Source organism: Mesoplodon densirostris, chromosome 9, assembly GCF_025265405.1.
Source record: "Mesoplodon densirostris isolate mMesDen1 chromosome 9, mMesDen1 primary haplotype, whole genome shotgun sequence".
Classification (NCBI taxonomy): Eukaryota; Metazoa; Chordata; class Mammalia; order Artiodactyla; family Ziphiidae; genus Mesoplodon; species Mesoplodon densirostris.
This window is the reverse complement of record NC_082669.1, coordinates 69,399,048-69,422,941: the sequence shown is the minus strand read 5'-3', so window position 1 is coordinate 69,422,941 and position 23,894 is coordinate 69,399,048. Positions and strand designations below refer to the sequence as shown.

At 40.4% G+C, this 23,894-nt stretch overlaps 1 protein-coding gene across 1 annotated transcript in view; it reads right to left on the bottom strand.

Annotated features, from left to right (window-relative positions):
- Window positions 1–9,066: 9,066 nt before the first annotated feature.
- AVL9 (AVL9 cell migration associated) overlaps window positions 9,067–23,894 on the bottom strand; it is a 70,585-nt gene continuing 55,757 nt past the window's right edge. Inside the window, exons 11-16 of the mRNA XM_060108121.1 lie at window positions 23,647–23,781; window positions 21,803–22,022; window positions 19,419–19,536; window positions 17,073–17,126; window positions 16,524–16,612; window positions 9,067–14,185 (exon numbers count right to left, since the gene is read on the bottom strand). Coding sequence (XP_059964104.1) covers window positions 14,070–14,185; window positions 16,524–16,612; window positions 17,073–17,126; window positions 19,419–19,536; window positions 21,803–22,022; window positions 23,647–23,781 — 732 coding nt within the window. The 3' untranslated portion in view covers window positions 9,067–14,069. The remainder of the gene's footprint in view (window positions 14,186–16,523; window positions 16,613–17,072; window positions 17,127–19,418; window positions 19,537–21,802; window positions 22,023–23,646; window positions 23,782–23,894) is intronic.

Genomic DNA, 23,894 nt, shown 5'->3' with positions numbered 1-23,894 from the left:
TGAAAACGAGAGGATGTAATCTGTTTTTAAATATTCCTTTTTCCCCCCCTACTTTTCCCAATGGAATCTTGTTCTTCTTTATGATCAATGATCTTTGTGAACTCCAAATAGTTCAATCTTCATCTGTGGAGATTTTACAGGATTAGAGATACTTTCTTTCAGATACAATATATGTTTGCCTCTGTTATGAGCAGATGTTGCCATAAGTCAATCTACCCTGTAGCTCCCTTCCAGGGTTCTGTCTTAATGAGAAGGTGTCCAGTTCTACTCCTACTCATCCATTAAATTGGGTGGTGGAGCGTTCATTTTATTGTTATCCTTTATACCCTACACATTGGATAAAAATTCATTTGAATCTCTTCAGTTGTTAATTTATAAAGAATTAAAAATTGTTGAAAGCAAATGTATATTCAAAGCTAACTGGTATCAGATACACTGCCCATGCGTGTGCTTAGGATATTCACACTTTCCTTTTATATCCAATTATGCTGTTCATTTCTGGTCCCCCCTCCTCGAACCCTAGGAATTCACACCATTTTCTTCATTTTCCTTTCATCTGTCTGTGGATTGTGACCTTTCACCTTCCAGTTACATATATCTTCTCCCTTCTCCCAAAGTCACAAATCAGAACTGTCCATGCATCCAATGTTTACTAAGGGCTTACTACGTCCCAGGCACTGTTCTAGTCCCTGACGACACAGCAGTGAATAAATCAGAAAGAAATCCCTCCTCACTTTCTATGGGGGAAGATGGACAATAAACAAATATGAACACAAATAAATGCATCGACAACACATTCATCATCTAAACCCACTGCACCCATGGGAAACCCAAGGTTCAGAGATGGTGAGTAATAAGTAAGTGTGGGTGCTGGATTTCAAACTCAGGCCTGTCTACATCCAATTTATGAGATCCTAACTTGTAAGCTACAAAGCCCTGAGCAAAAGCAAAGACTGATGCTGATTACTGTTGCCAAAGTCTAGCAAAATGAAAATGCAGGCACTTTTTTTGGTAATTTTCACTTGTCAGAGACACCAGCCTTTTTGGGTTTGCAGTTTTCTTGAAAGATGTGCCTGAAAAATGGAAACCATATTCCTTCCATTGACCATGGCTACCTAACTCCAGAAACAAATTACAGTTTGAAATGGTTGGGGTTTTTTATGATTAAAAATTTTTAGTGTGTCTTATGTGTACAATTTGATTTAACTCTGTATATACTTATGAAACCACATAGATCAAATGAAATAGTTGATTTTAATCAACACTATGCTTGGCCTTGATATCTGTCACAGCTTGAAAGTGGATAAAGTATCTTTTGGTCCCCAAAGAAAACAACTTAATGTTTCTGTTCGAAATGCTTTGTTTTGTGAAGTTGATATAAAGGCAATTGCACTTTCCAAAACTTTCCAGCTTACTTGATGGAAAGTATTTCATACTCCTGACCCTGGGAAGGCAGCCACCTCATCCAACAGAAGTCCTCAGCATACAGATGACCCCTTACAGGTACTTCTTTTCCTTCCTGTATCGGCAGGGATTTCCCCCCTCCTCAATCTTTTCCTTAATCCTTGTATTCTCACCAAGAGTGATCTCCGGTGGTTTCTATACTTCTCAGGTTCCTTCTGGCTTTAGCATCCCCAAAGACTGTTCTCTTCCTTCTTTCTCCTCTGTCATCACTCCATAACCCTTCCTAGGCCTATACTCACCGACCTGCTCTTCTGCATCACAGGCCACAGGCCCCCCTAGGGTGGACTGAAAATCTGCTCTTATCTTTACTGTCTCTATTCAAAATCATACCATCTTCACTCAAGGAGCAGTGTGAATGCCACCTCCTACAGGAAGCCTTCTCTGATTGTCCTAGGTGAAAGGACTGCCACGGCACTTTACTGGACCTCTCAAGACACTCATCACATTTTTCACTATCAAATTTTTTTTTTATCAGATCTCCTCTTGTCTCCTGGAGCCCCAACAGCACCTCACCCACAGCAAGTGGTTCTGTGACTGAATCTTGACTTACACCTGCTGGGGCTGTGCAGACAGGAGCTATGTTTTCAGCTGTCAAGTTGTAAGTTACATTCTTCTGTCTGTTGTGCGGAGCATTTCAGTTCTCTAGCACCTTCTACTATACTTCAGTACACACTCTGGCTTTCTGACATGCAGGCTTTCATGAGCTGAGACACAACTCCCATAAACAACACTGTCCATTTAGGAAACCCATTCTGCATTCCCTAAGAATTGTATCAGAAACCTTGGAAATACAATCTGCTCTTCAAGGGAGAATAGTCACAGAATTTAACCTGATAATTTAAAAGGAAACAAAAAAAAAACGTTTTCCAACCAGGAGTAGTGACTAGTATCCTTCATTTCCAAGGAGACCCAAGAAGAAAAATTCTAAGTATTCATTAAGCCCAGATGCTCAAAGGAGTGGAATTAATGGCACACAACATAAAAATGTTTTAAACTTCGAGTCTCAAAATGCAGGATCTATCACTAATAGAAAAACACACTTTAAAAGTTGTAAAATATAAGATTTTAAAATTCAGGGACTTCCCTGGTGGCACCGCGGTTAAGAATCCGCCTGCCAATGCAGGGGACGCGGGTTCGAGCCCTGGTCCAGGAAGATCCCACATGCCGCAGAGAAACTAAGCCTGTGGGCCACAATCACTTAGCCTGCATTCTAGAACCCACGAGCCACAACTACTGAACCTGCACACCACAACTACTGAAGCCCACGTGCCTAGAGCCCGTGCTCTGCAACAAGAAGCCACCACAATGAGAAGCCCGCGCACCGCAATGAAGAGTAGCCCCTGCTCGCCGCAACTAGAGAAAGCCCGCGCGCAGCAACCAAGACCCAACGCAGCCAAAAATAAATAATTTATATGTATTAAAAAAAAGATTTTAAAATTTCAGTCCTTGCGCTTTTAAATGACCAAAAAGTGGGTGACACAAAAAAATACTCATTTATCTTCATCTGTTAAAACCTTACCTGGAATTTCCATTTCTAAGGCACTTAGTGGGAGTGAACGATCTATCGAGGGCACTGAGGCTTTGGCGTTTAATGGATGATCTTCTACAAAGAACCAATTCAGGATTCCTGCAGCTGAAGATGGTGCAGCGTAACTTCTGTCTCCGTGGTTTCTAGGAAGTGCTGCTGACTGTTTTCTAGGGCAGAGCCAGGGGGCAGGTGGAAAGGCTACTTTTCAGATTCTCTTCTGTCCTACTTTGGGCTAATCATTCCTCAGTGCACATGGCTCATCTGGTAACGTTGATCAGAATAAAAATTCCATGGATTAGATCGAATATAAATGAAAGCCCGGATGTTAACTGCAGATGGACTTTTTGAACATACGAAGTCTTCCTTTCCTGCTTGTAAACTTCAGGAAGAAAAAGTGAGTTTCACCCAGGTTTATCAACATGGTGGTGGCGGCACGGGTCTCTTGGGTCTCCCCTTTGCCAAAAAGAGTAACTTCAGCAGATGCTGAAGTGTCCTCCGTGCTCTCCCGGGACCGCCCACCATCACTTTAGAGCCGCTCCTCGTTCACAAGCCCCCCTCACCGCTAGTCTAACGGCTGGGGAAATCAAAGGAAAATAGTTCTCAGGGGGACATCAGGGTGACTGGTTTTTGACTGAGGGCTGGGTCCATAGGAGTTTTATTCTGCGGCCCATTGTTTGGGGCAAATGGGATTTAAAGTCGGTACAAATCTAAGAGATTGGGCCCTTGAGGAAAAGGAAGGCGGTGATTGCTGAGTTCAGAGAAACATCACTAGAGCTAATGGCTATGCAAATACAGTGGTGCCCAACCCAGAATGAACTTTCTCAAATGCGGCACCCAACCTGCCACTTGCCCTTGGAGAACGCTTTAAGGTTTTCCCCTGCCCTTTTAGATCAAGTCCACCCGCCTCTGCCAGGCTCACAGGGATCTCTTTTTCCAAACCTGGCCTTACCTTACAGCCTCATTTCTTGCCCACCCCACCTTGCCATTTAGGTTCCAGCCACACCAAAGAACATTCACTGCTTCCCAGTCTTTGCCTATGTTGTTCTCCTAGGCCCTGGAGCCCTTTGTATCTAAGCCCACCTCACTCCTAAAACTATCACTTAGCCTTCAGGGGAAAAGACATCTACTCACCCCTGTCAAAAAGGAGCTGGCCACCATGCTGTGCTCAAACACACTGGGCTGAACTTTGACCCAGCCTCTTTACCCACTATGGTAACCGTCCATTCTCCCCCTGCTATGTGGGTGGCATGTACTGTGTGTGTACACAGTAGGCACTCAAATACTTGATGGGAAGAAGGTAGGGTTTAAAATGCAGTGTGAGGCACTTGGGTTAGTTTTGAAAGTGACTTCCCAGGGCAAGCAGCCAAAGATGCGCACATCTTGGATCTCTGGAGGCCAGTGTGAGTCTCTGCTTCGGTGTTAAAAGTCCTTAGGGCTTGTGGCTGCCCAGGACAGTTCTGGACACACCGGATGTTTATGTGATTGCTAGACTTGAAGAACATCAGCCCTTCAAAGTAAAAAAAAATTGGGTTCCTTCCTCTGTCTTCAAAAACTCATGCTGAGGCAAAGTTTTGCACAGGACCTGTAACAAAATGAGAAAAATAGGGACAAATTAAACTCATACAACACAAAGAGTTACTAATTTGATTTAAAGGATTCTCCTTTACTCTGACCCTATGCTCTTCCCATGTTTTGGTATTAAAACGTCTTTGTAAAAAGTGACAGTGATAAGAGAAAGACAAATATCATATGATATGTTTTATATATGGAATCTAAAAAACTGATACAAATGAACTTATTTACAAAACAGAAATAGACTCACAGACATAGAAAACAAACTTACGGTTACCAAAGGGGAAAGGGGACAGGGGAGGGATAAATTAGGAGTTTGGGATTAAAATAAACACACTACTATATATAAAATAGATAAACAACAAGAACCTACTGTATAGCACAGGGAACTCTACTCAGTATCTTGTAATAACCTATAATGGAAAATAATCTAAAAAAACAGTGTGTGTATATATATATATATAATATATATAATATATAATATATATATATAATATATATATATATAAAACTGAATCACTTTGCTGTACACCTGGAACTAACACAACATTGTAAATCAACTATATTTCAATAAAAGGTTTTTAAAAACCAATAAATAAATAATAAATAAATAGAGTCCTTACTTGGCCAAATAAGAAGTGCCAAAACTTTCTAGCCATATTGGGTAGGGGAGGGGGGGAGTGGGGACTGGGAAAGAAATTTCAGGTGAAGAAAGTCCTAAATGTGAAAGGCAAAACTGAAAACCTCCTAGAAGATTATAGAGAATATCCTTATGACCTTGAGGTAAAGAAAAGTTTCTTAAATAAAACACAAAAAGATATGATTTCCTCTAATCATAAGAGGAAAGATAAATTTGACTACATTAAGAACTCTATGCATCAAGAGACCTAAAGAATGAAGGTAAGTCACAGAATGAGTATTTGCAACACACATAATTGACAAAGAAATAGTATCCAGAAATCCATCCATGTATCTATCTATCTATATCTATATATAGATTGATGTATACACACATACATACACACTCATAAAATTAAAACTCAAGCAAATAAGAAACAGATAACCTAACAGAAAAATGGGTAAAAGACGAATAGGCATTTCACAAAAGTGGAAATCTAAATAGTCAATAAGTAAATTAAAAAGTACTCAATTTTATTTGTACACAGGGAAATGCAAATTAAAACCCACAATGAGATATCATCTTACACTCATCAAATCAGCAGAAATTTAAATTCCTGGTGTTACCAAAGCATGGGAGACAATGTGGAACAATATTGTTCTCATCCCCTGATGGTGGGAGGGTAAAATGGTATCATCCCTTTGAAAAACAGGTTGGCATTAACTAAAAAGTTTGAAGAGATACATATTCCCATGACCCTGCAGTTTCATTCCCACATTTATACCCTAGAGAAAACATGCACAGGTGCACTGGGAGATGTATACTAGAAGGGTCAGAGCAGCACTGCTCTTCACATTAGCTTCAAACCAGAAACAGCCAATGCCCACCCATAGCAGACTGGATAAACTGTGGTGCAGTAGTACAGTGGAACAGCTTATAAAGCAGTGAAAGAGAATGATCTCCTAAAACCAAAATTAAGCAGAAAAAGACAATATGGATGGTGTGATACCGTTTATACAAGTTCAAAAACAGACAAAAAATAACAATGCTGTTTGGGAAACATACACAGGAAGGAGGAGATTGAATTATAAGAAAACGATTATCTCAAAAATCAGAAAACCAAATGTATCTGGAGAAGGAAGAATTATGATCTGGGAGAGACACAAGGGGCGGGGCATTTTAGGTGTGGGCAATATCCTATTTCTTGCCTGGCTACTAGTTGTGTGATTGGTTAAGCTTAATGTATACGTTTCTTTTCTGTATGTGTATTTCACACTTAAGTTGCCCATCCCTTTCTTAAAGTTTTACTGGTTGAAAATCTTCAAGACGGAAGCACCTGTTTGCCTGGTGCTCAATCAAAGCTGAGTCCAAGTATTTTAGAAAGAACTCTGAGTAGCCCCAGGGGAGACTTTGAAGAGCAAGAGAGGCTGGAGCTGACCTTCAGTTAAGGGGTTCTCTCAATAATGCTTCTCCAACAACGAGAGGGGTGGGAAAGCATGACCACAGCAAAGGTGTCACTTAGCCGGGGGCTTGTGGCGGCCATGGTGTCAGGGGAGAAGTTTGGGATGTTACTGTGTGGTGGACTCTGAGTGCCTGATTCAGGAATCTGGATTTAATTCTGTAGACAGTAAGTAGACTTGGAGGATTACCATGCAGCAAAGGGACAATTAAAAATACCCTAATGGGGCTTCCCTGGTGGCGCAGTGGTTGAGAATCTGCCTGCCGATGCAGGGGACACGGGTTCAAGACCTGGTCTGGGAAGATCGCACATGCCGCGGAGCAACTAGGTCCATGAGCCACAACTACTGAGCCTGCGCACCTGGAGCCTGTGCTCTGCAACGAGAGGCCGCGATAGTGAGAGGCCTGCGCAATGCGATGAAGGGTGGCCTCCGCTCACTGCAACTAGAGAAAGCCCTTGCACAGAAACGAAGACCCAACACAGCCAAAAATAAATAAATTCATTAATTTTTTAAAAAAAAGTAACAAATGTTCAGGTACAATTGGTGTCTTTAAAAAAAAAAAAAAACCCTAATGTCTTAGGGAGATGATTCTGGGTGTGAGGGGTAGGGTGGACTGAAAGTAGAGAAACCGATAAAGGCTCAGGCATAATAGACCAGGAGTGACGGAAGTGAAGTTAGAAAGAGATGGAACGAAGACGAGTTACTGAGGAAGAACAGTAGGAACTTAGTGATTGAACAAACTTTTTCAAAAACTTATTTTCTGTTCTTTCCCAGCCCTTCCATTCTAAAGCTAACTCAAGAGAGATTCTGCTTTACAAGGACAAGTGACTGGAACCACGTAAGGTCAGAAGAGGACTAGCAGACACACTGATTTGATGCCGAGAGCCCGACTGAAGGCTTCAAAATTCCCTGCAACTACTTGAGCGTATTGCCAGGGTTGGGGGCTGGGGGGCAGACAGGGAGGACACAGAGGGTGGAGCCTTTTCAGCAGCAGCAGAGTAGTTTAATGGCGAGCAAGGAGTTTTTAACTTTTCATTATGGAAATCTCAAACATACAGGACACCAGAATAGTCTAGCGAACCCCTGTGTACTCATCTCCTGGCTTCAACAATGATCAATATTTTATCAAGTGGTTTTCGTCATTTTCCCACCCTCCACATCAATGTGCCCCAGGAGGGAAGCCAGGTCTGGTGAGGGATAAAACATATACATTTAGAAACATTTGAATCTTAGTTTTTGTGTTACGCTGGGATGTCAGTGGTTCCAAAACAGGTATACATGGGATCAAGAGCAAAGAGCACAACCATCTGGCTTTCCTGCCCCAGACACTCCCTGGCCTCTGAATCCATAGCCATACAAAGCGTGTTACCTGTGTTGGATGACTAGACCTTAGCTGCCTCGACTGGAGCTGGCTGTCAGTCACGCGACTGGAAGGTCAGCTGGGGATTTGTCGACTGTGAACTTGGACAGATCAGTCCTGCTGCAGAGCAGTTCCCCAAGCCTGTGATTACCACAGGAGGAGATGAGCCCTTCACAAAGTGTGGTTCCTTGGAAGAAACTGGCTCTATAATCATGCTCCTTCCAGATGTTGCCAGGTTTGATCATTGCAACTCCCATCCTATCAGAATGAAGAGAAGGCAGCTCTGACCTGGGAGACGATGGGGGACCATCCCCTCACCACGGCAGAGCCTGAAGCGCAGCTGGAACAGGTCCTCAGAAAAGGGAGATGTTGGCGGTGTCGAGCTCTACTGCCCGAGTCACCTTGTCAGCTCCAGGCAGCAACAGTCCACGCTGTAAGAACACCGGTACCTTAAATTTAACCCTGTACTCAAGGCAGCGCACACTCCTGGAAGCAAAGAAATTTGTCTCCTCCTTCTGTGAAGCTGTTTTGCAGCACAGCTGTAAGGAAACCATGGTACATGGAAATACATATGTGAAAATGTGCTAGGAGTCCTCAGTGGAAATGTCAAGGTTATTTTGAAGCTCACCAGTATGGATGGAAAAATGGGTTGCGTGGGGCAATATCCTAGTCCCCTGGGGATTTCGTCCGTGAGCATGTAACAAGATGTTACTGCGCGACCAAACTCCGTTTGGTTGTACTTTGTGCAGCCCCAGGCACTAAACATTCTTGCTGCGAGGGTCACCACCTCACAAACTGAAGCACCACAAGTATTTTCAAAATGAGAGAGTAAAAAAAAACGAGCAATGCGTCCTTTAGTTCCGCTGGTTTCCTAATAAACGAAGCTGGCCCTTCTGTCCAACTGTGAAGCAGGCCAGAAACCACACTGACAACATGAAGGGTACTTCTAGAAAAACAGGCCAAGTCCACTGTATGCAGGAGAAATAGGATAATTTTATTCTCATTTTTCCTTAAAATAAAGATACAGTAGAAGTTTTACAATTCAGTATGATTGGACGTGATTTATAATTTTAACATTTTTTAAAAAACAAATGACAACAGAAACAAAAGACTAGTACAAATTATAAAACTACTAGAGCAAAGAGAAACTACCTTTCTGATCAAAAACATGTACCATAGCTCTAAACTTCCTAAGAAAACTTTCTAAGATTTCTAAGCTAAACTTTCTTAGAACGGGGTGTGTGGAAAACCTTTAATCTCAAGTATTTAAACTATTCCTGTACCCACTAAATGCTTTCACCAACTTGTTAATCATATGCTTCCTAAATTTAGGAACCAGTGATCAAGTGGCCTGAAACAAGTCTTGATCCTATATTTCCAGCTATAAATTATTAATATTTCAAGAAAACAATATATTTTCTAAGCACGTAAGTTTTCTAAAAACTTCAATTACCTTTTCTGGCTCAGTACCTGACTGAAATGTTCAAATATTCATATTGCACACAAAAAAATTTGAGCAGCATACTACATGAGTGTGAGAAGCTGATGAAAAATAAGATTGAGGAAAATCCCTAAGTTGTGTCCCATTTAACATGATTTAAATATATATTTTCTATATCTTTAATTAATATAAGTAAAAAGGTAATCTTTAGAACAGCACAGAGATACAAATACATTAGCATTTTACAAAATATATTCAACCCCTTATACGTCCAACAATCTTTTAGTTTTGGAGCTGCCATACAAGGGAGCTAGTTTCTTCTCCTTCATATGAAAGCAGGAAGTCATGTGTACAAAGTTATTTATATGAGAAGAATAAAGATCCACATTCCTTTTCTTTGTCCTTGACAAATATTTATGGAATGTTGGAAATAATGAAAAAACAATTCCAATGTTATGAAGTCCAAAGACTTGGAATGAAAAGACTCGTAGTGGCACGCTGAGCTACATGGCATGACAATCATCTTCTAGAAACTAGGGCTGCATTCCCTATCATGTTTAGAGGCTACCACAGAACTGGGTGGAAAGGCCATGAATGACGTGCCACCTCTGGTCAAACAATCAGAGCATGCAAATGTCAATGCCATCTCAAGAGTCCCAACCAACTCCCTGATAAAATAACAGGCAACACTTACCGGCTACCAGCCTAACAGGCTACTTTCCCAAACTGCTGAAGCAGATAAAAGTTCAAGGAGTTCAGGGTAAGTCCACTGGCCCCTTACAGGGCTGGGTGCTCCGAAACTCATCACCAGGCCTCAGGGAAAAGGACCACTGGCTGTAACTTCCATAAAACAAATTAAAAACAAAAACTGCCTGCCAGGGAGATAAAGTTAAAGCCTCATTTTAAAAGTTGTAGCTAGCAGATGAAAAATCTAAGTTCTTCATAAAAGAATTCTTATAACCTTTAGCATATTAAATACTGCTCTCAGGCTTCCTTGGTGGCACAGTGGTTAAGAATCAGCCTGCCAATGCAGGGGACATGGGCTTGAGCCCTAGTCCGGGAAGATCCCACATGCTGCAGAGCAACTAAGCCCGTGCGCCTTAACTACTGAGCCTGAGCTCTAGAGCCTGCGAGCCGCAACTACTGAGCCCACATGCCACAACTACTGAAGCCCGTGCTCCTAGAGCCCATGCTCCGCAACAAGAGAAACCACCACAATGAGAAGCCCACGCACCGCAATGAAGAGTAGCCCCCGCTCGCCGCAACTAGAGAAAGCCTGCACGCAGCTACAAAGACCCAACACAGCCAAAAATAAATAAATTTATACCAAAAGAAAAAAAAATACTGCTCTCAAAGTACTTTCATTCAGATTTTAAAGGACTTTGTCTCTCGGCTTTGCAACTTCTCACCTCTCCCTTCCTAATTTGTTTTCTCCTTGCCTTTCTAAGTAAATTATTCTAAAAACAAAAACAAACAAAAAAAACCCAATGCTTAATATAGGACTTGGAAAGCAAGATATGGTTGAGGAAATCACATCATATGCTCCGGTTTGCTGCCCAAAGATATAGCTGCTGTGCTTCTTAAAGCAAAAAGTAGAAGAGAGGGGCTTCCCTGGTGGTGCAGTGGTTAAGAGTCTGCCTGCCTATGCAGGGGACACAGGTTCGTGCCCTGGTCGGGGAGGATCCCACATGCCGTGGAGCGGCTGGGCCCGTGAGCCATGGCCGCTGAGCCTGCGCGTCCGGAGCCTGTGCTCCGCAACAGGAGAGACCACAACAGTGAGAGGCCCGCGTACCGCAAAAAAAAAAAGTAGAAGAGAATTGTATTTTAGGGCCTGGGGGCTAGTAAATCACTAACGGATTTGGAGATAGACTATTCATACTGGTTATGTGAGCCAAATAAATGCAGGTGCAAAATAACCCTAAGCCGTACTGTGACAGGCAACTTTTCCTATTCACTTAACTCAGGACACTTGGGCCAGCTTTAACACTCTTTCCTTTACCTATGTCATCGTCTTTACAGTGCCTAGTAGGAATTAAAGCACACCAGGGACTTTTTCCAAACACTCTTTTTAAGTCATCTGGACAGGAGCGAGGTCTCCACCAAGCTATGGATGCAGTCTGTGTTGCCTGGCACACTCTGAAAAAGCCTGGCTGACCCTAGCTCCCTCGGGCCTACATAAACGCACTCAGTTCTCAGACAAAAACACTGGCCAAGCAAAGCACATACCTTTTCCAGTGATTTGTCCGAAGACAGCCACACCAGTGTTGGCTCCACTCACAGAGCCAGTGGCTGGAGGAGGCTACTGCTTCCAGGCTGGATGCTGGGCTGGAGGCTGGAACCCAAACTTGAAGCACGTAGGCTCCCGGGACCAGGGGCCAGGCTTCCTGCCTGCAACTGTGCTGGCTGCCCCAGGGCCCCCCAGCAACAATGTAATAGCCTGCACTCCCTGAAGATGCCCATACCTTCTAGAACCTGAAGGAAACAGAGTTATGGTCTTTTGACCATTTCTATGACAAAAGTTCTATCTTCTGAAATACTCACTTTATGTTGAAAGTCAGTTAAATGACCACTGTAAATAAGAGTTGAACTCTTAACCAGAAACATAAATAGAAAGTTCCATTAAGGTGTATATAAAATAGGGGGTAAGTGATACTAAAGCAAAGTTAAGTATTATGTAACTTGTTTTATTTCAGTGGGATTCCAAAGTGGATTGGACTTCTTTGAATAGTGAGAGATGAGAATTCACCCCAATCATACAAGCCATATAAACGAAAGGAGGAACCAGCAGCATGCTGGCTGACCACTCACAGCACTCTTAGCGCCGTGAACAGCCCGGCAGTCGAGAGTAGCAACTGAGCCCCGATACGCTATCACACTCTACCCAACAATGTGGCCTCACGAAACAATAAGATGTTAGTCTCAGTGCAACTTTAAAGTACCTTTTAAAGTTTTGTTTGGTACTACTTTCTTCTCTTCAAATAGTATTTCCTGAGAAAGCAAACTTTCCTAGAAGTGGAATTAACAGAGTTCTCACAATAAGCCCTTTACCTTGAGTTATTATACTCAAAGGGAAGTACGCTTTTAGGTGTGCAGGACTTGTGTTAAAACACAAATTGGAAATTTTAGGGATATTTAGATTATGTCCCTATGTTTCATTTCACATGCCTTAGTAGTGCTTCTTACACAAACATTTCTTAAAGGATAAATCAAATAGAATCAAGCGTCCTCCCTAATTAGGTCCCCGATTTTCTCAATACTCTTTATATCAAATGTAGATTATACTCATGATGTATTTTCCAAGTATCTTTTGTTACTGAAAAAGCAGTCTGTCGCCTGTAAGTACTCCCTGAGAACACCCAGCCAAAGTCCCCTTGAAAAGCAAATGAGAGCTGAGCCTAGCAGCCACATGAGGTCTAGTTGTGTAAAAATCTTCAGTAGTGAGTACACCTGTGTCTAAAATGAACCCAGGTGTCCTTCATGAAACATGACTGATGTCATGGCTGTAGTTTTCTTCTCTTGCTTTTCTAAATGTGAGCCAAGATGAGATTTCTATTTAATATTTACAGATCATCTTGCTTTTCTTTCATAAATACTTTTGGAAGGGGGTAGAGACTGATTACACGAGGATTTTCTATCAGGGAAGTAGGAAGGCCAAGCGCCCTGAAAAGCTTTATGAAGATTAAGACTAAGAAAAAACCTGTAAGTCTGTAAACACCCAATGGAAAACTGTTCAAAAGAAGAAATAGAAGGCACAAACTTTGGGTTAAAAAATGCATGTAAAGATTGCAACATTACTACAGTCAATAGAACTAACAACTAGATCTTTAAAAGTCTTGCCCTAAATACACACTCAGTTAAACTGCTTGAACACTGCTAAAACCGTCACCATGCTGTTTCTTTGCACATCTACTTGAACAATTAGGAAAAGGAAGAAAGCACAGTGACCCACCTTGACACCTCAAAGCAAGTGCTTAGGATTGGGAAAGAATAAATTAAAAGCACAAAACAAAACACTCCATCCTCAGAACTACCACCTCTGACTTCCACGGTTTCTAGGAGGAAGTGAAGTGATAAATGTGTTTTGTAGGTAGAAAACCAACAAACAAAAAATCCTCATATAATTCAGCAAGATAATAATGAAGGGCTGGTTTATATGGCCCCTTACTGTTAAATGTAAGCACATTTTAGGGCCCACTTTAGAGAAATTAAAATAGTAATATAACTTAATCTTAGCACATATAAACATCCATCTGGATATTCAAACAGCAACAACAGAACAAAATTTACACGAAGTAAAAACTTTTCTAAAGTAAACAAATGTATACTATCAGAACTCAAAATTCACTAGAACGTTCACTGCGTTTCAATCAGGCTCAGACTGAAATAAAAGTAGTCAATTTAAACCCCAACCTGGGAAGCCGTCCCTGCCACGTTTGTGGTTTTGTCTTTTCAGCATCCCATGACATTCATTTACACAGAGGGCAACCATCCATGTAAACAGTTTGACCTGTCGGTCCCTGCTGTGGACCTGTGGTCGATGAAGAGGAACAGTCTGGGAGCAGCAGACAGACAGGGGACGCTTAAACCTAAGAAAGCGACAGCAGCTTCTGGGTGGCTTGCTCCACTCAGGGTTTCCCGTCAGGCAGCTCAGTGAGACTCTGTGGAGTGGAACTGGTGAAAGTAGAAAGCCATGAAGACATGGCTGTCTTTGCACTGGAAAAAGCTCCTCCAACTGATTGGCCTGAATGGAAAGAAGGGGAAAAACAAAAGGAAAAATGTCTTCACTTTTGTTAAGAGATACTGAAAAACCAATGTTAATGAATAAATGTTAATTAACTGCAACCGATATGTTAATAGTTACTAAAATACCATTTACACTTCTAGTTTCAAAATAATCCCTTACCATGGGAATGTCTAAGAGGAACCTGGATAATACCAGGGTGAAGACCCTGCTCTCCTAAGCATTTTGAAAATCTTGAGCAAACTCTTTCCTTAATACCCACTGTGCCAGGCCAGTGGTTGTCAGCACTGGCTGTGCAGCAGAATGACTTGGACAGCTGAAAAAGTTCTATGAGCTCGCTGTACCCTAAATCTAAGTTGATAACTAAAAACCACCTGCAGGGAAGAATTGTTAGGCTGCTTAGGGAAATTTGTTGTTGTCATCTAAAATGATGTTGCATCAAATGAAGACACACAGAGCTCTATCTGCCTGAGGTCTGTTTTGTTTTTAAGAGTGTTATCTCATGTTAAAGTGAAGTATTTAAGCTGAATCATCCATACTCACTCTTCTTGATGAAGGGAGTGTGGAAGAAGAGAATAGGCCTTAGAATTTAAATATCAGCAGCATCACTAAAATCTAACTAACAACTGATATCATATAACTATGAGGAAGTAGAATTTTCCTACTTTTCCATAGTGATGGGGCTATGTGCCTTGTGTCTCTCTTCTAAGAAGAGTGTGTGGAGTAGTTCTCTCACCCTATCTCTGGATATACAGGACGTTAGAGCTACGAGGACCCCTGCACAGAGATCACTTAGTTCTGGGGCTTTTGAGTTGTGTTCAGTAAGGGTTAGCCAAGCTCTCTCAGGAGCTAAGAAAGGAGACGGGTCCTATTTTCAATACTGATATGACAAAGCAAACATAGCCAAATGTAAATAATCAGTGAATCTGAGATAACTGGGAGTTCCTTGTACACTGTTGCACAATTTAAGTTTGAAATAATATAAAAATAAAAAGTTAAAAATATAGAAAAGAGGGAACAAGAAGTTTCTTTAGAAAGGATATGGAATAATCTTCAAAATATTTTAAGTGAAAAAAGGTACAGAAGGGTGTATACAACAGCATGTTACCATTTGTCTGGCTTTGGTATCAGGGTGATACTGGGCTCAGTAAATGAGTTGGGGAGTATTACCTCAACCACTACTTTCTGAAAGAGTTTGTGTAACAGTAGCATTATTCCTTAAATGTTTGATAAAATTCATAAGTGAAGCCATCTGTGTTTAGATTATATTTAAAACCTTGTGGCAAGCTTTTAAATTTTAATTCAACTTATTTAACAGATATAGGGCTATTCAGATTTTCTATTTCTTTACTGCATTGGTTTTGGCAATTTGAGTCTTTCAAGGAAATTGTAGATTTTACCTAAATTGTTGAAAAATTGGCATAAAATTATTCACAATATTCTTATTATCTTTTTAATTTCTGTAAGATCTACAGTGGTGTCCCCTCTTTCATGCCCAATACTGGTAATTTGTATCTTCTTTTTCCCTTTATTAGTCTAAAAGGTTTCACTAATGTTGTTGATTTTTTCATAAAAACAACTGTTGGTTTCACTGATCTTCTTTATTGTGTGATACTACCTTAAAAGATGGCAGCTCCTAATGCCTACTTTATTATTATGGCTCTCTACTATTTATAAAGAACTGTGGGCTGGGACTTCCCTGGTGGCACAGTGGTTGGGAAACCACCTGCCAATGAAGGGGACATGGGTTCGAGCCCTGGTCTGGGGAAGATCCCACATGCCGCAGAGCAACTAAGTCCATGAGCCACAACTAATGAGCCTGCACTCTAGAGCCTGTGACCCACAACTACTGAAGCCGGTGCGCCTAGAGCCTGTGCTCCGCAACAAGAAGCTACCATGCTCCACAACAAGAAGCCACCATGCTCCGCAACAAGAAGCCACCTCAATGAGAAGCCCGCGCACTGCAACGAAGAGTAGCCCCTGCTGGCCGCAACTAGAGAAAGCCCGCGTGCAGCCAAAAATGAATAAATAAATAAATTTTAAAAAAAGAACTGTGGGCAGCTCAGGGAATGGAGGGAAAACTCCAGAGAAGCTTGAATCCTGGTAACAGAACAGATAGGACAAAATTTGCTAAACTTGGTTTGACATTATCTAGTGCCACAAGAATTGTTTTAATGAATAAGGCCAAAATTTAAAACAAAAACCTCTGTATTCGATCATCTTGCATTATTATGTGATACACAGATCTCTACAACTTTATGTTTTTATCAATGACATATTGAGGATAGAGAAGAGATGTGTTATGATTCCAATCTGTTCCTGCCTAAGACATCCTTACCAACAGCTTTTCCTGTTTGCACAACATTCCGACTCGTTGTGACCATGACGTTTCCAAGTTTTTTGCCACGTTCACTGTTTTGAACAGAACTGAGTAAAGGAGAGAAATGTTAAGTACAATTTAAAAAAATCTCTCAGGTATACATTCACCACTCCATAACCATCCCCCAAATCAGTACTGAGAAAAGAAGCTAAATAATTCATTATTTGTTATGCATCAATTAATTTACTAACATTTGAAGCATGTGAATTTTCAGAAAACACTAAAGGATATATGCTTAACTCTTCCTACAGTCACAATATGCTAAAGTAACTTCACCAGAATAAAAATGGCATATCTGGCTATTAGTTCACACCATTCTCCATGAAACAGCAGTGTTTTCACTTTGAAACATACACACTGCTGAGCTAGAGAATGTTATGCACATATTTGGTTACTATTTGAAGCACAAGTCTGTGAAGTGGAGAAAAACAATTCCCAATTAGCAATGAAACACATGGCATAAATTCAGACGTAAGACTGTTCCTAGTATTTTCCCTAAATACTCACTGTGAGAATCTTAACTTCATGTCTGACACTGAATACTGGCCTTGGAAAGGATGGCTGTAAAACAAAGTTTGAGTTTAGACCGTGAGTATTTCACCAATAAAGCTGCAACACAGTTATCACATGGAAGAATCAGGAAACCTCCCTCGCAGGGGCGACTCAGCCGGGTGGCAGTGCTCCAAATGCGATATAGGAAACAGGGCTTTGATCACAGCTCTCCACTTACAGTTATGTAAGTCCCTCTGAGCTTATGTCCTTGCTTGTAAACTAGGTGTGCTTTTTTTCTTGGGTGGGGATGATTTGTGTTAGTGCCTCCCTAATGTTCTGATTTACCTGGTCTGGGGTGGGGCCCAAGCACCGACATTTTAAAATCAGGCAACCTGATCAACTTTACACTATAAAACAAGGCGTCAATAAATATTCAAATTCTTATCTCATACGCAGGGGTCTCTCTGTCAGTGTCTAACAAAGAAAGTGGCCCTAGAGAAATTTGTAGCCACTTACTGAAATATCAAAATGCTATTTATCGCTTTTCAAATGAAAACAAATTGATATATTGGCCATATTAAGCATACGTTAACAACCCCTCTTTTTCTGGATTTCTGAATCACCGGTTGCAAAGAATTGAGAGATTAGTTCAACATTCTCTATTCCTGCAAACGCTGGGCTTAAAGGATGAAACATGCCTGCTGCTTTTAAGGGAAGTCAGAGGACTACCTTCTCCGATCTTTAGGAGTTGAAGAAAGGGTTTCATAGATCTCAAACCTTACATTTAGTTTTGAATATTTCTAAATTATACCCCCTGGTGACAGTTGAAGACTATCATTTCTTGTTTTGAATTTGGTGAAAATATTGAAAATCTGCTGATGGTCATATCTGCATAATTTCCGAACCTTTTTTTTTTTTCTGGTCCTTTTCTTCAGTTTTCTCCTCAATCTAAGTAACTGCAATTTATTTACATATTTTTAAGAGTATTGTTTTTACATTCCTTTAAAACACATTTCAGCTAATCCTCATATGGACCTGCAACACAATCTGTCGAGCTGCTTCAAGTTAAAGGCACTACAGCAGAGGCAGGGGCTGCGTAAAGATCTGACCAGGCTGAAATGAAGGTCAGAGTACCGGGGAGGAGACCAAACTATGAGCGGTCACTCCCCCAGCACTACCACAAGGAGTGCCGCCAGGCAAACAAACTCACATCTGTTTCTCCTTATTACTCTTTAGAACATAGACCTTGTGGTTAGTGAGGGAGAAAACTGAACTCTTAGTCCTTTCATTTAATACCATTAAAACGCTTGTGCCTTTTAATTCTCTATGTTTCTACCACACCCAAATGGCAACATAGGTTTCTGCTACAGCCCAGTATGAGGATTAAATTCCCCCAAATCGGTCCGGAACCTAGTCATTGTTCTTGATAGGTACAAAGTATTGGCAGACATGTTCTCCCAAACCCTGCTTCCTTACAGATGCTTCTGCAAGTTACTATGACATAATTCCTGGGTTTTGTGTTTGTAGCACCACTTAAATCACATCCCCAGTTGAGCTAAGTTTACCATAGTTCCCAAATAATATGGTAATCAGTACTAAATTGATTTTTTTCAGATTCTCACTGAGAAGTAAAGTTTAAAGTACAAATGAAAACCAACGTTCAGCGTATACTTGTATTGTAAATAAAAATTATATTTTTTAATTTAGAAAAGAAGTTCCCAAGATGTACACATTATATTAATTGATCTCCTTAGACGCTACTCTGCCATTCACATAGTATTATTTCTTAATGGTCCCACTCCCCAGCACGTTTAAATGTCTTTTACATGGGATAAAGTCTTTGCCCAGCAGTCGACACTGTGAAAGGTATTAAATTTTGTTGGATCTAGAAGCTGATGTGGAAACTGCATCAGATGTGACTGCAAATCTAGGAGTTCAAATACTAACTTTAGTTGTTCACACTTCATATTTTAAAATAACCTCTCAGTTTTAACCAGTGCTATTTCCCTCAAGGGTTCTGTCTTGTTTGACCATTCTGCTGAGCACAGATCCAGGGAAAGGGAGGGAAGAACCATGAGGTAGGAGGATCCTCACAGGCCAGGACTTTGTCTCCAAATCACGCTGGAAGCTGGGAGAAATGTTAGTGCTTCCAAAATGCCTTGTGCTTTGTGGGTAAGAAGTGTGAATAAGGAAGCAGTTTTCAGCTGCTTCTCTGTACTTGGGAGCCTTTTTATAAAAATCTACTCAGGGAGATTCTTGAAGATATTCACAATATCATCAGAGTTAAGGTATGATTTTCTTTATGTTGGGGCACACTTAGTAAGTGAGCCACCTCTATCAACCTTCAGAGGATGTGCTTACTTCGGATTTATTTCTGCAAGTGCTGGATGCTTGTTGCTGTTCCAGACCCTGTAGTTGTGAGTGTTCTTCCATGCTGTAACAAAGGTCGTCCCATAGTCTGATAAGATCTTTTCATTATCTGTCAAGTAAATATTTGAAAATTGAGCTGGACTGTAGCCAGTCAGGGATGTAAAGATTAATAACCTAAACCAGTAAAGAAATAGCTTTAGCCTCCCTGTCCCCCTGCTTTCTTGGGGAGACAGCCTACCAGATGTCAGGAATCTTGGGTCTAATTCCAGAAATCCTGTTAAAGAAGCGATGTGGCCTTTGGTAAGTCACTACTCACTCAGAATTTCATTTTTCTTACTAGAAAATAAGGGGGCTGAGCCAAATATTTTCTAAGGTTCCTTAAAACTCCAAAATATTTCCAAGTTCTCCTTACCAAGGTAAGGAGGCATAGTATTATTTATTAAAATCTATAGGCTGGACAGTGGGTTAAACATACTGATGTATATACATGGAGCAGGCAATTAGGGTATCTTTTCATCTTTTCACAAATGCCATTTTTCTAAGAAAGGCAATTAGAAAGAATACATTAATTGGTTCTTTTTAGACACTATTTACTTTTCTTTGCCTCATTATTCAGTGAAACTTACTCTTGAGTTTCCATGCATTTCACAGTCAAAATACTGAAAATAACAAGGAGATTTTCATATATTTAAATGCTTAAAACTTTTTGGCTTTATCACTATTGAGGCGAAGCTTCAATGCGGAGCGTTTCTTCTACTTGGAAGAATAGAAAAGGTTTCGAGGACTGATTCAAATGGCTTTTGCTCCATATGTTAACTTCAAGTTGCTTGCTCTGAGGGTGAAACATGTGACTTTTTTTGCTGGGAGAGGAAGAGAAGGACATAACATGGTTCTGTATGCAGCATAAGGAAGTTCTTTTAAGAACATACTCCTCAAACGGCTCATTGGACTGAATTTCCTTTAAGAGCTTGGGCCTGAGCCAGACTTCTTGGGCTGAAGTCCCAGCTCAGCCTCTTACCAGGTAGAAGAGCAAACTATTTAACCTCTCTATGCCTCACTTTCTCTTCTGTAAAATGAGGATGACACAGTATCTACCTCTAGGATTGCTGGGAGGATGAAATGAGTTAGCAGATGTTACGTGCTCAAAAAAGGGGGTGCTGCACGTTAAACGTTCCCCCCAAAAGTTAGCTACTATGTATTACTCAGTGCTCACAGCTACCTGGGCAAATATTTTTAAGAAGTAAATTAATTATTCAGGAAGCTACATGGCTGGTGGAGACTTGGGTTTTCTTACTAGATAAACTGAATGATTCTGAGTTAGAGGATTTAATATTGGGGTCTCAGCTGCTACAACTATAGAAGAGGCAGACATTAAAAAAAAAAATCCCATTAGCAAATAAGGAGTCGCTCCGTTAGCTTTCCTAACGACTGAAGAATATGCCCGAAGCCTGGGTTTAAAACTATATATATTATGTGAAGAACTAACCTGGGAGGTGGCAGTAGTGAGGTTGATTTAAAAATCTACTAACACAACAATGTGAAGGTACTTAATGTCACCGTGGAACGATACACTCATAAATGGTTACGATGGTAAATTTTAGGTTATGTGGATTCCACTACATTTTTTTAAAAAGCAACTGCCAAATAGTTGGATAATTGAAAAGAAGGAAAAACAAAAGCTCTATACTCTTTTAACACCTCCACCACCAGAGGTACTGAATATATGCCAAGTGTCCAGGGTGGGTAGGTGTCCATGGTGTGAGAGTTCATTGCAGAGCTTCATTTTCTCCTTGTATATATTCTTTTCCATGGGGAATGAGATAATTTTAACTCAGCAGTGATTCCATGTTTGCCTGTTCCATTTTAACCACTTAATAGGGATAAAATTTCTCAGAATGGGGGATAAATTTGAAGGTCTAATCACTCAGAATGTGATTTTCAATGATTTCTATTTTTTATATTTCTCTTTTCACCCATTATATATCTTAACATGTAAGCAGTGTTTATAAATAGCACTCAAATACTGATATATCCTTCCATATGGTGGAATACTAAGGGGCCATGTAAAAAGTGATGAAGATCTGCATTTACTCTCTTGATAATACGTTTATGTTTCTATTATAAAGAAAAACTAAGTTATAAAAAACATGAAAAATGGGATCCATGTTTGTAAAAGGACTACCACAAATACCACAAAACTAAAATCCAAAACACAGGCTTAGAAAAAGGTCTAGAAGGATATAAAGTACTCAAAATGCAAAGAGTGGTTAAGTCTGTATAAGGGAGTGACAGGTAATTTTTCATAAACTTGTTTCTTACGCAATTCAAAACATCGTAAGGGTTACAAAATGAGAAAGAGGCTGTGAGCTCCTTACCTAACTGCAGTGTGGCGGCCAGCAGTGCATGGATGTAGACTGCAAACTGGGCTCGAATCCATTCGTCACCTCCCTCCCAGCCCGTGCCATCCAGGAAGACATCATCCCGGTTCTCGGTCACATGCCTCACTAGGTAATCTGCGAACCTTAGGTCTGCAGTGGTTGGGTTAAGCAGCTTCCTGAGTTCTGGATCATGGATCTGGATCAGAGCTTCTTCTACCTAGAGGGTACCCAGGTATAAGTCAGAGTCTGGGCATTCACGCAGATATCCATGCCACACTTTAAAGAGTAACTACTGGGAAGTTGGAGCTGGAAATAAAAAATATGAATAACAGCATTCTCAAAAGGTGAGCCTAAGAAAGAGACAGGTTTTTTACACTGAAGGTTTTTTTCTTTCACTATTTTAAAAATGCCCATTTTCTGTTCTTAGAAAATATATGCATAAATACTTAATCTTGAATTATAAAAGTAATTCACGTTGACTAAATATTTTGGAAAATATAGAAATGTATAGTTAAAATCACCTTTATCATACAAACAGAAATGAATACAATTAAATATAGTTCCTAAAAATTTTTCCTTTGATTGCACAGACACTTTGGAATATTTTTATTATGTAATACTTGATACAGAAAGAAATATATGTAACTTACAGATTAGTTTTAAAGTATAACAATAAAACAAATACTCATGAACTTGCCAACCAACTGCACAGCTAGAATGTAACCAATAATGTTGAGAAAACTCTGTGGTCCTCCCATCTGTATCCTCCTGCCTTGGAAAGTATATGTATTTTTCTCCCTCAAAATTGGGATACATATAGCTTTGAATCCCAGATTTTTCATTTATTGTATTATAAACGTTTTCCCAGGAAGCACATTCTGGTACTTTCTGTTAGAAACTACAAAAACCTTAGGGTGGCCGAAATCACCCTCAAGCATTTGTAAAAATTATTTTAATTGTAAAATTGAACAAATTATTTAAATTTCTTATATATTAATAAGATGTCAAATATTTATCTCTAATTCCTTCCTCTTGATATCGGGGCATATTAAACAAGCTAGAAGTATTTAAAATATTTATACGATAAACACATTTTAATTGTGAGACTGTAGTAGGACCAGATTGCCTAGGTAGGAATCCTGGCTCATCCAGTTAGTAGCTGTCTGATCTCTCTGTTCCTTAGCTTCTGCAGGTGTAATACAGACAGTAACAATGCCTATTTCAAAGGTTGTTATGAAAACCAGACCAGTTCATATACCTAAGGCACTTAGGATGCCTGGCAAAGGAAGCAATTATTACCACGATTAGTATTATTACTATGCCCCAAATTCCAATTAAGAAAGAAGGAATCAGAAAGAGAAAAACAAATACCATATGCTAACACATATATATGGAATCTAAAGAAAAAAAAAAGATTCTGAAGAACCTAGGGGCAGGACAGGAATAAAGACACAGACGTAGAGAATGGACTTGAGGACATGGGGAGGGGGAAGGGTAAGCTGGAACGAAGTGAGAGAGTGGCATGGACATATATAACACTACCAAATGTAAAATAGATAGCTAGTGGGAAGCAGCCACATAGCACAGGGAGATCAGCTCGGTGCTTTGTGACCACTTAGAGGGGTGGGATAGGGAGGGTGGAAGGGAGGGTGATGCAAGAGGGAGGAGAAATGGGGATATATGTATACATAAAGCTGATTCACTTTGTTGTACAGCAGAAACTAACACACCATTGTGGAGCAATTATACTCCAATAAAGATGTTTAAAAAAAAAGAAAAACAAAAAGAAAGAAGGAAAACAGACCAGCGGTGTCAAGGACCCACACTCATATTTAACCTACTTCCACAATGGCATCACTGAGGTGTTTCTGTTGTCGAAAAAGGATGTTAGTAGCTCCAGCAACAAATCCTCGAATGGTGACATCAGAGAGAAGATGATGTTGCTGCAATGCCATATAAGGCAAACACAGATATCCCTGAATTACAAGAGTAATAGAAAATATTAGAAAAGTAATGGAAAAGCCAAGTCTCTCCTCAAGCCTAGACAGCTAATAGTAGGAAAAAAAACTCCCCATCTTTCCCCAGCCCC